The sequence below is a fragment of the Amblyomma maculatum genome, chromosome 9 (assembly GCF_055883805.1).
Source record: "Amblyomma maculatum isolate TAMU_Amacu chromosome 9, ASM5588380v1, whole genome shotgun sequence".
In the NCBI taxonomy this organism is placed as follows: Eukaryota; Metazoa; Arthropoda; class Arachnida; order Ixodida; family Ixodidae; genus Amblyomma; species Amblyomma maculatum.
In genome coordinates, this window is record NC_139352.1 from 20,184,586 (window position 1) to 20,200,348 (window position 15,763).

At 49.0% G+C, this 15,763-nt stretch overlaps 1 protein-coding gene across 1 annotated transcript in view; it reads left to right on the forward strand.

The window, feature by feature from the left end:
• LOC146178534 (uncharacterized) overlaps positions 1-15,763 on the forward strand; it is a 42,135-nt gene that overhangs the window by 13,698 nt on the left and 12,674 nt on the right. Inside the window, exons 6-7 of the mRNA XM_084579991.1 lie at positions 193-327; positions 751-828. Coding sequence (XP_084436117.1) covers positions 193-327; positions 751-828 — 213 coding nt within the window. The remainder of the gene's footprint in view (positions 1-192; positions 328-750; positions 829-15,763) is intronic.

A 15,763-nucleotide genomic window follows, 5' to 3' on the forward strand; every position in this document is an offset into this window, starting at 1 on the left:
GCAGCAGCAGGAGCTGGAGCTTGAGCTGCAGCAGCAGCAGCAGCAGCAGCAGCAGGAGCTGGAGCTGCAGCAGCAGCAGCAGGAGCTGGAGCTGGAGCAGCAGCAGCAGCAGCAGCTGGAGCTGGAGCAGCAGCAGCAGCAGCAGCAGGAGCTGGAGCAGCAGCAGCAGCAGCAGCAGCAGCAGCAGCAGCAGGAGCTGGAGCTGGAGCAGCAGCAGCAGCAGGGGCTGGAGCAGCAGCAGGAGCTGGAGCAGCAGCAGCAGGAGCTGGAGCTGTAGCTGGAGCAGCAGCAGCAGGAGCTGGAGCTGGAGCAGCAGCAGCAGCTGCAGGAGCTGGAGCTGGAGCAGCAGCAGCAGGAGCTGGAGCAGCAGCGGCAGCAGGTGCTGGAGCAGCAGCAGCAGCAGCAGCAGGAGCTGGAGCAGCAGCAGCAGTAGCAGCAGCAACAGCAGCAGCAGTAGCAGCAGCAACAGCAGGATCTGGAGCTGGAGCAGCAGCAGCAGCAGCAGCAGCAGCAGCAGCAGCAGCAGCAGCAGCAGCAGCAGCAGCAGCAGCAGCAGCAGCAGCAGCAGCAGCAGGATCTGAAGCTGGAGCAGCAGCAGCAGCAGCAGCAGCAGCAGGAGCGGGAGCTGGAGCAGCAGCAGCAGCAGCAGGAGCTGGAGCAGCAGCTGGAGCAGCTGGAGCAGCAGCAGCAGGAGCTGGAGCTGGTGCAGCAGCAGCAGGAGCTGGAGCAGCAGCAGCAGCAGCAGGAGCTGGAGCTGGAGCAGCAGCAGGAGCTGGAGCTGGAGCAGCAGCAGCAGGAGCTGGAGCAGGAGCAGGAGCTGGAGCTGGAGTAGCAGCAGCAGCAGGAGCTGGAGCAGCAGCAGCAGGAGCTGGAGCTGGAGCAGCAGCAGCAGCAGGAGCTGGAGCAGCAGCATAAGCTGGAGCTGGAGCAGCAGCATAAGCTGGAGCTGGAGCAGCAGCAGCAGCATAAGCTGGAGCTGGAGCAGCAGCAGCAGGAGCTGGAGCTGGAGCAGCAGTAGCAGCAGGAGCTGGAGCTGGAGCAGCAGCAGCAGCAGCAGCAGGAGCTTGAGCAGCAGCAGCAGCAGCAGCTGGAGCTGGAGCTGGAGCAGCAGCAGGAGCAGCAGCAGTAGCAGGAGCTGGAGCTGGAGCAGCAGCAGCAGCTGGAGCTGGAGCTGGAGCAGCAGCAGCAGCAGCAGGAGCTGGAGCAGCAGCAGCAGCAGCTGGAGCTGGAGCAGCGGCAGCAGGAGCTGGAGCAGCAGCAGTAGCTGGAGCTGGAGCTGGAGCAGCAGCAGCAGCAGCAGGAGCAGGAGCTGGAGCTGGAGCAGCAGCAGCAGCAGCAGCAGCAGCAGCAGCAGCAGCAGCAGCAGCAGCAGCAGGAGCAGCAGGATCAGGATCAGGATCTGGAGCAACAGCAGCAGCAGCAGGAGCTGGAGCTGGAGCAGCAGCAGCAGCTCTCTTCACTCTCGTCAATCGGTACCTATAGACCTATATGTGCGTGTGCGAGGGGTGGCGGGGCGATCGTCAAGGTCAGCGGGAGGTGCATGCGACATGGCGATGTCCTCGCCCTTCGCCGACTGCAGCACTAGGGACTGCCGGTCTGCACAAATATAAGATATTTTTCCGGAGCATTGACTTCAAACGCAGCTGCAAAGCCCCCAATGTGTGCTTCCTGTACATATTTCATTGAGCTGATGTTACAAGCGGCGGAAGAGTAACGAAAGGTAACGCCATCTTGCAGCTACGAAGAGAAGCCACAAAAGTGTTAGCGAAAAGTCATGCTGTTATACTCATGAGAGAGCAATAGTGTGATGATGGTGATTGTGGCGAGCGTGCGGGTGGCTCGAAAGGAAGTGAAGTGTGGCCGCGTGCGGGGCGGGCCAGTGCGCGTGAGTTTGTTCCGGCAAGCGAACGGGTCGGACGCTCCTGGGCGTCGCTGGCGGCGGAGTTCATCGTCCTGGGCCTGGCGTTCAAGGCCGGCTCGCCAGCACCTGTCGGGCACCTGGTCCGAGGTCTGGTACTGCCCAGCGCTTCGCCATCCGGCGAACAGCTTGCTGAGACAGCTCAACCGCTCCAGCGTGCCTGGCCGCCGCACTTGTGCTGTCGCACTGGTGCCGCACTTTGCAGTACCCGGGCGTGACGCGGTACCCCGCGGTACACCGCAGTACCCCGGACTGTGAAGCAGACGCCGGACACAGACGCCGGAGCGTGGCCTGCCGCGCTACGGAGTCTTTGGGCGACTGGCGTGAACGAAGCACCGGCGGACTCGCCTGCACCGGCATCTAGTCCACGAGCGGAAAACCAGAAGTAGGACGGTTTTGTGTTGGGACATATCCTATTAGGATAAGCTAGGCTGTATGCATATCTGTTGCCAGTTACGTTAATTGGTCAAGAAAAGAAAAGCGTCCGTGTGTCTGTGAACCTGCTCTGCTACCTGCCCAGAGCTCCTGAACGGACCTGGGCCCATAAATAACATCACAATTTGGCGAGCCTGCCAGGATCCTAGAAATTAGTAGATTCAAGGAACTAATCATTCAGAGAGAGGGCAGAGAGTCGAGGACGGGTTCACACGCATCGCGACGTTTGAGCAAAGATGAAGCTCGAGGCGTTGGTGCTGATGAGCGAGCAGCTAGGTATGACGCTTAAAGAATTCCTCGGCTGGTACGAAGAACAGCTTAGCATTGACAAAGAAGAATTAGAAGCGGACTGCGCAGAAACGCGAATGGATGGGCGGCTTACGCCTAATGCCGAACCCAAGCATTTGCATGAGGTTACAGAACTCCGTGAAAGAGAACAGTGGTTGAAGGCGACCGAAAAAACACTATTAGAGCTTCGAAAACGCGTGACAGCGGAGGAGAAAAACGCCTCGTTTCATGGTGTTGGACGTTACATAGATAGAGCTACTGGGTTGGATCAGAGCAGCCCTGACAAAGTGACCCTACTGTTTAATGAAGCACATGGGGCATTACAGGCCGCAGCACCTGCTAGTAGTGTAAGATCACATCTAGAGCATGAGTACAAAGCTGTGAAAGACCTTACGAAGCCTTCAGCGCTATATGTGCTCTGTTTTGACATAGATACAGTTGGACACCGTCCTAATATGTTCACCTCTGTTCTTAACGAGGTTAAGAGCTCCATAAGGACATATGTCTGCATGGAAAGGTGCCTTACTGACTGTCACAGTAATACTGAAAACGTAAGCACCTTGATAAAGGATCACAGGGAAGGACTATGCATCCATGAGAAGGTTGAGAATAAAGTCGTTGTGAGCAGAAATGTGAGCATGCGTGAAGATGAGAAAATGCATAACGAGAGTTTAAGAGTCAAGACTGTGGCTGGCCTAGGTTATATAAGGCTGCTACGAAATGTTGAGCGTGAGAAGCTCACAAATGGACTGTTGAGCAGCACTGGAAATTCTCCGGAACGTCGAGATGGCTATCTTACTTTAGATACAGCTGCAGCGACTCACACGCCTGGTGAGGATCGCCGCCGGAAAGGTGGGCGACCGAGGCATACCAAGAAAAGTACATATTCTGATGTTTCTAGACTATCTGGAGAACAGGCGGAGGCGAAAGACTGGCCGCAGATCTTCCATGTTCCCAAAGCCGTAAAATCAGTGATGGTTCATCTCAAGAAGAATGTTGGTGGCCGGAAAGAACACCGCCTACGAGAAGCAAGGTGTGCGAGAAAGTGCAGAAGTGCGCGAAGAACCTCGACGTGCAAAGCTCATTTCCGCAAGCACATTCGGTTTAAGCCAAGGACGGAAATGAAACCACATGCCATAAAACAGTGGCATCGTACTCACTGCCGGAAAAAAGCAGCTTGTGAAATAACGGAGGATGTTGCGTCTTAGAATTATCGAGAAGTCGAAATCTCTCTACCATGCGCCAATTGTGTTTGTTAAGATGTCAGACAACGCATACGATTGTACAGTAACTCCCGGATTTCAATAACGTCCTGAAGTCTGACTGTGGGTTCATTCCGCGCATTGATGCCGTCTTCATCCTTGAAGGACAGAAAACGTTTTTCTCCAAGTTCAATTTTACGAAGGGTACGTCATTGGAAGGTCACTATGGTTGCTGGAAGCAGGAAAAAAAAACGAATTTTTCCAGTATTTCTGGACTGTACCACTTTCGATATATGCCTTTTGGCATCAAAACACCACCACCACCTAGAAAGGGCTCGCACAAAACAAGACATACTACGACCGCAAGAGTCGGCCGGGGAAGCTACAGCCTGGAGAGAAAGTGCTCATCTTCCTGCTGGCCTATTCAAACAAACTATTCATGTAATGGCGAGGTCCATTTGAAGTTGTGGGCGTGAGAAACGAGGTTAACTACCTCACTGACTTGGGAGGTGCAAAGGAACAATTCCACATCAATATGCTGAAAAAATATGAGAAACTGCGTACCAGTTTCCCCACCGTGGCTGTCGCCGCTGTAGAAGGAAACATGTCAAACACACATCCCATCTGTCGCAAGAAATGTGACTACAGTGACTGTATCCCGCTATTAAGTTTGTGCCACGCAAGGACTATCATTGATGCTTAGGTGTCGCAAACTATGGGAACTTGCTTCCATATGAAGTGCGAAAGAGTATGTCAAGGAAACTGACAATGTGGGCGCTGACTACGTAAGCCGTGTGTGAACTTCAGCCTGCATTCTGCAGCCTTGTATTTCTTGTGTTAGTGTTTAAGTCCTGTGTCTATGTTACATGAGCAGCGTGTGAAAGGTGTGGGAGTGTGTTTCTGGTGTCCGAGCAAAAATTAAAAAAAAACGAACTCGTGCGTTGCATTGTGAAGTTTTGTGTGCTTCTGATTTGGGTTTATTATTGTTGTAGTTTGTTCTCTCCCCGCCACGTTTTCCCCCTCCCCGGCGCCAGAACAGTTGCAAGAAACTGTCTTGAAACGGGGGGAGGTTGTGATGATGGTGATTGTGGCGAGCGTGCGGGTGGCTCGAAAGGAAGTGAAGTGTGGCCGCGTGCGGGGCGGGCCAGTGCGCGTGAGTTTGTTCCGGCAAGCGAACGGGTCGGACGCTCCTGGGCGTCGCTGGCGGCGGAGTTCATCGTCCTGGGCCTGGCGTTCAAGGCCGGCTCGCCAGCACCTGTCGGGCACCTGGTCCGAGGTCTGGAACTGCCCAGCGCTTCGCCATCCGGCGAACAGCTTGCGGAGACAGCTCAACCGCTCCATCGTGCCTGGCCGCCGCACTTGTGCTGTCGCACTGGTGCCGCACTTTGCAGTACCCGGGCGTGACGCGGTACCCCGCAGTACACCGCAGTACCCCGGACTGTGAAGCAGACGCCGGATACAGACGCCGGAGCGTGGCCTGCCGCGCTACCGAGTCCTCGGGCGACTGGAAGTCCCAAACCAGAAGTAGGACGGTTTTGTGTTGGGACATATCCTATTGGGATAAGCTAGGCTGTATGCATGTCTGTGCCAGTTACGTTAATTGGTCAAGAAAAGAAAAGCGTCCGTGTGTCTGTGAACCTGCTCTGCTACCTGCCCAGAGCTCCTGAACGGACCTGGGCCCATATTTAACATCACAAATAGAAGCATACCACTTTCTAGCATACATATTCTTTCATGGGAGGGGCTGTTTCAGCTTCAGCGGTGTTTTTCTTTGTGCATGTTCTCGATTACTAATGCTTGCCACTCCACCAGAGCTAATGAACACGCTGCTCTTACTAGTCCCTCCTTCGTTAACCACAATGGCCGCCTTTCCAAAAAACTATTCTGTAAAGCGTGAGAAAGCTGATAATTAGACTTCACGAGTTAATTTTACTGTATTTCATTAGAAGTCGCACCATTTCATAGTGACTGTTATGCCCGCACGTACTCCTACACCCCATATTTTTTTACTGCTGGCTGAATACGGAAAGTTCTCTACGATGATGCTGCTTGTGTGCATTTCGCGAATTTGGCTGGTCACGTGACAGTATTTTTGAAGCATTGTAAATAGTGCTGCGAGTTGTAGCGTGATGGACACAGCGCAGCTAGAAGTTTTTCGAGATGAACTTTTGCATCGACAACTTTTCTCTGAAGTTCATCATTACATAATTAGGTTATTAGTAGGTACTCAATAAATATAGTGAACAAAATATAGGACATTAGCATATGCGATTCTGAAAATCTCTGAATTTGTCACACGGGACTAGGGTGAACTGTATTTTAAAAACCTTGGTCGAAGTTACCCGGGACACCCGGTATTAACGGCGCGTGCCGAATTCAGAGAGGAATAAAACAGACTTGTGGTGAAAAAGTTGCAAGGCTTACAATGCAGCGATCATAACAGTAATGACGGTATGGATTTCGCGTATATGTTGCTGAAGAGACGCCGTCGAATTCAATCTACCCCGCCGAGGCGTCCCGGTGGTTAAGGCACTCGACAACTGTGCAGAAATACGCGGGATCGAATCCCGGCTTCGACGGCCGCTTCCGATGGAGGCGAAAGGAAGGTGCACGTGTGCCGTGTGATATCACTGCGCGTTAAAGGGCCCCAGGTGGTCGACATTTCTGGAGCCCTCCAGTACAGCGTCTGAGATAGCTTGACTCGCTTTGGAACGACAGACCAAACCACAATGTGAAATCCGGGTATGCCACCTCGTACTTCGTCGCCCTAACCTCAGCCTTTTCTTGTTTTATAGATACGTGCATAGATAAATCCACTTTTGCTTACACGTTCCCCCGACAACCCGTACATCTCAATGCACTCGTAGCGTAATATGTTACATCTCCACGTGCCCATGCTTGTCGAACTACGCTTATAGATTCGCAGTCGTTTCATTCATGTCATTTCGCTTCATGTGAACACTTCTAACCCGTATTTATTGTACTCTTCCCTTACTTAAACGTCCTCATCGGGTCTTTCATACATGGCACATCGATGCCGAGAAAAAAGTTATATACATGCTATGAAATCAATCTTCTCTCAGCAGAATAACAATTCGACCGATCTACTCCCCCTCTCTTTACGTTAAGGTCATCGAAGGCGAACTTCACTATAGAAGTACCGAACAGCACGCCCATCATTCAAATATAGGCACGTTCTCCTTTTTTGCACGTTTCTTATATCTGCCGTCTGGACAACGAAGCACGGAATGAAGTTACGAGGTAATCATGCATGACCAGGCAAGAAGGTTACAGCGGCAGCATTCGATATCAAGCGCGCACGCTTCAGAGGCTGCACTCGATATCGCGAGATATGCTTCACGTTCGCACTATCACGTAAAAAGCAGCACGGCGCATGCTCCGGTATGACCGCTTCATTCCCCACGGAGCACCTATTCTGAGTGTCACCTCGAAGCCGTGCCACACGGTAGCTAAGTGGGCAACGTGCTGAGCTCGCACACGCGAAGACGGTGGTTCGAATCCCAGCGCCTGCAGCGCTTCTGCCTTCAATCGCTGTGTTGCGGGGACTGGGATTCTTACTGGTGTCGTTCCGGACCCTTGCAGAGTCCGGCTGTACACTTAGCCGCCGTGTGTGGTGGACAAGGCGAGGTGGTGTGCCTTTTAGGCACAGCATCTCCTCTCGCTGTCCCCCGGGCATCCGAAGGGCAGGATGCCTGTTGCTGCTGGTGCTAGTTTTGTACGCATACGGTACAGCAGTAATGCATATGGAAGACGCAGTGCGGCGACTGTGCAAAATGCGGAAGAGAGTTGAGAATCCGCATCGTTCCTGCAATGTCACATCAGGACAATTTCCACATTAACATACCCGCCTGCTTCTGAAATCAATTAGCTCTGTCTCCAAATTTCCTCTCCCTGTTAGTGTTTTCTGTGTACCTGCTGTATCGCGCTCATTCCATTTAGGAAACGCTGATTGTAGAAATCAGTATCATCAGCAGCAGCCTGACAATACCCACTGCAGGGCGAAGGCCTCTCCCATGTTTCTCCACCTAACCCTGTTTTGTGCTAGCTGCATTCACTTCACCTCTGTGAACTTCCTAGCCTCATTCGCCCACTGCTACGCTTTCCTTCCCTTGGAATCCAGTGTGTTACCCTAAGCGACCATCGGTAGAAATGCTTCATAGGAAAGTGTTATACAGTACGTGAGAGAAGGAACGATCCCGAAGAAAGATGCTGCCGAACGAAGTTCTGAATATGAAATAAAGGAGTGGAGGGGGGGGGGGGTGTCTAGTATATCCGTAAGGAAGGGATGTTGGAAATCGTAATTCACTCGTTTGTGAATTTAATCTGTGACGATGCGCCTTCGCTGCTGGAGTTCTGAATAGTAATCCGCAAAGAAGTCTGCGTTAGTCTAGCCGGGACAACGTACTGTAATTGGCGAAACATTCGAAAAGCGTGAAGACCTGCTATCGGCTCGGGAATCACGACTGATGTAAGATAACGTCAGGTTATTCAGGCGGACGCTTTCGATGGAGGTGGAAAGGAATACGCAGGAGTGCTGCGCGATATCAGTGCCCGCTAACACCTCAGGTGGTCGAAATTCACAGACCTCTCCACTACGGCATCTATCATAGCCTGATTCTCTTTGGGGCGTTTAACACCAAAACAAACCAAACCTGTATGGAACGCTCGCAGGTGGTATTCGTACGACCTGTCCTTAACTACATGACTGTAGGTTTACATAATCAGAGAAAGGTTATAGTACTCGCTACAGCGTTAGTTACTAATGTATGAACGAACCTCCGGCTTTTTGTTACCGTTTATCACAAAACTCTTCACAGCCTGCAATGAGGCCCACTGCTGCGAGGCCGCTCTCGAGCTGTAGCCGATAGCGAAAATCCTCGATTACGCTCCTCCCTTCGAAATGAGAGAGCTAAACCAGGGCTGCAATAAAACATGGTGCTGGACTAGTTATTTAATCACATCCAGTAAGAGGACAGCGCAAAAAACAACCACAGACAAATTATAATCAGCTGGTAGCAGCGTTCTTTTGTGTCGCGTGCTCATCTATGGTTGACTTTTTTCGCTGTCTTCGTACCGAGCATAAAACGAAGTGTAGAAGCAGTGCCGAGCGCGAAACAACATGCTTAATACAGTTCACATGTAAGAACGCATAAAGTCGACGACGGCGCAAAACTACAGTGCTCAGGCCCTTTCGCTTTACCCTGTGCTCTTTAAGCTTTAATCTTAACAAACCAACCTAGCTTATCACGGTAACACACACTACACATTAATAGTTAATAGAGGAGCTGTATTGCACCGGCGGAGGAGTACAATTACATATAGCCGCGTTTCTATGCAGGGAACACTGGTGGTACGCTTCTCCGACATAGCAACTCCCTTCTTTTAATGCGCTGCTTCTGGAAAAGAGAAACAGGAGGAAATCGGAGACGTCGCTCGCCGAAGACGATAAAGAAGTGAAGACGACAAAGAGGACGAAGCTCGAGCGGTCGCTGTGAACGCAGGCCGTCGTAGCTGCTACGTAAGATAAATGTATTACTGTACGAACCATCTAAACCGCTTCATTACACTTGGGGGAGGGGCTGGGTATATGAATCGGAACGTGTCGGAGAGTGATGCGAAGGCGGACGACCGGAGTAGCAGAAAAAGAATGTCTGGCGATTGTTTGGGCCATCACTAAATTTCGTCCTTACTTATGTGGTCGGCCATTCGATGTCATCAGCGATCACCATGCTCTGCTCTGGCTGTAGCCCCTCAAAAATCCGCCCAGCCGCCTCGCCCGCTGGGCTCTCCGTTTACAAGACTATGACATTCATGTTTATCGCTCTGGTCGCAGACACTCCGATAGAGACGCCCTTTCGTGTTCCCCTGTGACATCTGCCCCTGGACCACACGCTGGCGCCGGCCTCACGTCTTTGAAGTTTGAAGTTTGCTTTATTTCCTGCATGAATACAAAAACATTTGCAGAGAGTGCTCGTACCCATAGCCGAAGGCTACTTATGGGTCCAACGATATGGCATCCCATGGATATGGCATCTGAGCAGCGCAAAGAACCCAGGACTGTTTCACTCATGATCGTTCTGGCCAACCAATTATAATGCCACCCTTCTCGACCTCTCCGACGTCAAGCCCATCACTTTACTATCCGTGACAACCTCCTTTACCGCAGAAACTACCTCCCTGATGGTCGAAAATGGCTGCTTGTTATTCTCCAAAATCTCCGATCAGTCATTTGCGCGAGCTTTCACGATGACCCACAGTGCGCCCATGCTGGATTCCTGAAAACATAGCCTACGTCATCGCTACTACTGGCAGGACATGTATCGTTTCGTTCGCTAGTACGTCCGCTCTTGCATCAACTGTCAGCGTCGCAAGAACCCACCACGCCCTCCAGCTCCCCTGCAGCCTCTACCGTGTCCACTTCGGCCATTTGCACGTGTTGGAATCGCCCTCTACGGACCTCTACCCTACTCTTCCGCCGGCAACAGGTGGATCATTGTTGCCATCAACCATCTGACCAGATATGCTGAAACTGCTGCATTACCAGCTGCAACTGCTCGTGACGTACCTGGTTTCATCCTTCATAACTATATCCTCCGTCACGATGCGCCACAGGAATTACGTAGTGACCGCGTGTTTTTGTCTGATGTCGTAGAAGCCCTTCTTCAGGCGTGCGGTGTTGTTAATCGTACGACGTCTGCGTACCATCCCCAGACAAATGGAATGCTCAAGCTATTTAATCGGACCCTCAGAGACATGATGGCTACGTATGTTTCGTCCAGCCACTCCGATGCAGGTTATGAATGGTAGCACACTGTCCCACTCAAACTGGGACAGTGTGTTACCGTTCATAACCTACGCCTACAATTCTGCTACGCAAGCGACTACAGCTTTCTCGCCTTATTTCCTTCTGTACGGCCGGGAACCTTCTTGCACAATGGACACCATCCTACCCTACTTTCCCGACTCCTTCGAATTGACAACCATTTCTCAAGCCGCTGCCTATGCCGAAGAGTGCCGTCAGATCGCACATCAAATCACAGCTCGAAGTCAGTACCACCAGAAAAACAACCGCGCCGGATCCTGATGTCTGCCGCCTGATTATCGTCCAGACTCGTTGGTATGGCTATGGGTACCCTCTTCTACTTCAGGCCGGTCGCCCAAGTTTCTGAGTCGATACCAGGGACCCTATCGTATGCTTAAGCAAACTTCTGCGGTTAATTACTTTATAGAGCCCCTCACGAAATCAACAGATCATCGCCGAAGAGGACGTGAAATTGTCCACCTAGACCGCCTCAAACCGTACCATGACCCTGCCATCGTGACCTCCGCTTAATCTGCCAGGATGGCGTCTTTTCACAGGGAGAGTATTGTAAGAGAGATGCTTGAGCCGTGGAAAGGGGAAAAAAGAGGAATTCGGAGACGTCGCGCGCCGAAGACGACAAAGAAGTGAAGACGACAAAGAGGACGAAGCTCGAGCTGTCGCTGTGAACGCTGGCCATCGTAGCTGCTACGTACGATAAATATACTGCTGTGCGAACCATCTAAACCACTTCATTACTGTATGTATGTATGTATGTATGTATGTATGTATGTATGTATGTATGTATGTATGTATGTATGTATGTATGTATGTATGTATGTATGTATGTATGTATGTATGTATGTATGTATGTATGTATGTATGTATGTATGTATGTATGTATGTATGTATGTATGTATGTATGTATGTATGTATGTATGTATGTATGTATGTATGTATGTATGTATGTATGTATGTATGTATGTATGTATGTATGTATGGCGTACGTACGCACGCACGCACGCATGTATGTATGTATGTATGTATGTATGTATGTATGTATGTATGTATGTATGTATGTATGTATGTATGTATGTATGTATGTATGTATGTATGTATGTATGTATGTATGTATGTATGTATGTATGTATGTATGTATGTACGTACGTACGTACGTGTGTATGTATGTACGTACGTACGTACGTACGTATGTATGTATGTATGTATGTATGTATGTATGTATGTATGTATGTATGTATGTATGTATGTATGTATGTATGTATGTATGTATGTATGTATGTATGTATGTATGTATGTATGTATGTATGTATGTATGTATGTATGTATGTATGTATGTATGTATGTATGTATGTATGTATGTATGTATGTGTAAGCAGTTACAGACTTCTACAGACATCTATGGTAAGCGATAACATACTTTATGGAGAAGGGAAAACAATGCGCCATGGAAAACCTTGATCATCATTGGTCAGAGGCTGATCAGGTGACACCCGTAAAACGTTATTGAATTTTAGTTACCACCAATGACGCGACCAAACACGAGCGGCTTTCATGCACAAATATAGCCATAGGCTGGTATACCACGAGGTCGTTCGTCCTCGCAGTTACTAACATCACATTCCTTATAGTAGTTCACTCTAACTTCGGTTTGCTCCCTTAAACAAAACAAACGAAACTAAACGAACATCAATAGTAGATGCGCGTTTCTGAAGATGACTTGGACTAAACGGCTTCGCCTGTAGCCTCCAGGCTCAGACATGTTGCCAAGCATGTCATTCAGTCAGAGCCCGAAAAGACTCAGTGACGTCACCGACGGTCGAAGACTTAGTCGGTGACGTCATTGTCGGGAAGGTCTGGCGCGTTGGGCCCGCTACCGGTCTCAAAGAAGATGCAAAGTCGCAATGCATGTGAAGAGAAATGAGTAGACCACAAAGGAAATGAACGCGAAGAGCCACTTTATATTTACTGTAGCACTTTACGGTAGCACACTATCGCACAAAAAGGCCCCGCGACCCGTTTTAGTCCGTAAGATAAATGGAGGTTGCCTCTTTGGTGGCTGCTTCGTGAGCCAGCTAGTTTCGACAAGACTCGTCTTCATCACGTCTTTGAAAAAGACAAGCCAGGTTGCTTCCAAACACCCACACAGGCAAAGTTCACTTTTATCTGAAGTAGGATGCTGAGGTGGGCGAGTTAGTTGCAATTCATTTTGGATGGAAAAACAGCACAAAACGTCCTTCATTACTTTTGACTATTTTACTATAAAGAATACAGGTCGAGCTAAATTGTCCTCTTTGTAGACGAGTCTACCGAGTAACGTAACCCATGGAGAAGAGCAGTACAATATTTGTCAGAAGTTTACAGGCGAGAGTCTTTGTTTTAAGATGAGTAGTTGGGCTACTGCATCATTTTTGTAATCCTTATTCGTTAGTCGTTAGCCGGACCAAAAATAGATTTGCTTTCGGGAGATTTGCAATTCTACAGATACATCACAAGACCAGTGCATGCTTAGGAAGCACACATATTGGGCTACACTCGTTTCACAAAGACTACGTGTTTATTCCGCTGCCCACAGCAAAGAGCAAAACAATTGCAGTTCAGCGATTTTCATATTGACAGAGAATGAAAAATGTGACTTGTTTCGTGTAAAATGCTCTTATTTCATTGAGAATCACACAGGTTCATTTAAAGGTTTACTGGCGTTTCATCTTCGTGCCATTCTTTCTGGCATCGTCTCCCTTAGCCTATGTCGTTTGCCCCCGCTCAAGCTGAACATTACACTCACTTTACCCTAACAGACCCTGCATGAAATCACAGAGCACGAAATTACCGTTGTTTTAACCAGGAGAAGTATTTGCGGCAGCCGTCTTGACCGAAGTGAAATGCCAAAATTAGCGAAGAGAAAGGGCGCGGGGGACACTCACGATAAGGAACAGGGCGCCGAGAAGCACAGCCTTAATCTTCACGTACATTGTCGATGGGGAAGGTTACCGTGAAGTTATCTATGTCTGTGAATGCCTCACGTTTGGGTCTAGAGAAAAGATGCAATTCGTGGTGCATTGTGAATGCTCGGCTTGGTACAGTCATCATACGGCCTCTTGGTGACATCACCCTATTTGTCTTAGGAATGCTGAGATATTTATGACCATTTCACGAGGACGAACAAACGACGCCGCCGGCTTTTTCTTGATGGGACATGTGATGCTTTCGTATAAAAACGTACTTGTCCGCTTGTGTTCCCTGGAAAATCACTGGAAACAAAACAGAGGTGCTCGTGCAAACTTCTTGAGTTGCAATAAACGTTTTGTTTATTTCTGGGGACGAGGCATAATCGATGCGGTAAAGTGATGTAAAGAAAGAGTGACCCCTGAGGCAGTACAGAAACCCCTATTTGATGGCGCTGAGAGAAGCGACCGGAACAATGTACGCTTAGGAGGGTGTTTTTAGGTTCAAGAGATCATAGATAATGGTGAGTTAAATTTTACTAAGTGGTGACAGGGATTTGCGAAAAAGATCAGCATGTGTAATAGGCCGGACATTTTGTAGAACGCGGGCCTACTCTGCTACTATGCTTAGAATGAAATAACTAAAAATTAAGCCCATGGTATGTGTGTTCGTGTGAGTTTTGCGAACGTCATCGTTGAGATGTAGAATGTACAATTAATGGACTTACGAACTAAACCTTGTGAAGCGAGTAGTGTAAAGATAGATAACTGCCTGATATGTTCAGGTAGGGGGGGGGGGTAATAGGGAGTTCTTCGTAGCTTTGATGCTCCTTTCGTGTTTATATAGGGGCTGGGTAAAGCGCGCACAGGTATTCTTAATTAGCTAGTGACAAAAGGCCAGCGTACCAGACTGATACCGCGCATTGTAATGTAGGGCTAATGAATAAATTTTCCGTTGTTAGTTTTGGTACAAGATATGTTACGAAAACATTTCAGACATAAGCTAGGAATCCGAATCCGTTTACTTTCGTAATGTAATCAGTGAAGCCCTTCCAAGTGAAGTGAGCGCCTAGGTGCTCATAGCTTGAATTGTTTTGAGGGCATCTTTATCATCGATGTAACTAGTATATGTGACACGTCTACAATTTCGTATTTATAAATATGTGCCTTAGCACTTCCCCTGTTTCACAACAATGGGAAAACCTATTGTCATTTTGTAGCTGTAAGAAGTCAGCAGTGCTAGTGTATTCGTGGTAGCTGCTCGAATTGCGCGTTAACTTTAGTCAGCTTACTCGTTTTACACCGTGTTGATAAAAAGCCTATAGGTTAGACAATGGGTAGTTACAGAACACAGTTCATGGGGCGGCGCACTGCAAGATGTCTTATTCTTGAAAGTTGCCGAGAAGTTTATCCATTGCTCTGTACTGAAATACTTGGCAAGGCCGTTCGAGTTCATGGTATTGATGTTCGACTTTATGTTCCTGTTATGCTAGACAGATTGCGCTCGAATATCGACAGCTACTCTTCAATGAAGAGATAATGATTTTTTTTTATTGAGTAAAATGTGCACAATTATAAATATAGAATACTTTACATTTATTGTGATCAGTGGGCACTTTGTTTCACGATCGTTTGTGGGCGCTAGAGCAGCCTCTTAAAGTTCAGGAAGTCTTTCTCTGCCGCCGTCATGAATACGGTATCTAGCGCAATGCTCTGAAAAGAGCAAGTGAAAGGTTTTGGCGTAAAACCGATCAAACTAAAAAAACCAATGTGAAAGGGGCCGTCATCTCCAGACTAACTGCTGAGGGAGGACTCTTCAATGGGAAGCTACAGCCGTGTACGAAGCTCCAACTTCGGCCGTAGTAAGTTTTCAACGTCCAATGTATCCCCAACATTCGGTTCTTTTGCCTCAAAACCAAAAGAAGTACTTGACCATTTCGACCGTATGGCTGCATTCAAGAACTAGGACGAACGCATGGAACTGTAGCGCGTCTTCTTTGCTGTGACAGGATGCGTAAGTGTACTGAATGAAAACCAGGAGTTTTTCCTAACTACCTCACAAACTATCAAGATGGTACTTCCAAGGTGTTCAGGAATGTCATCCGCAAGGCGAGGGCTGAGCTACTGCTGCACTCGA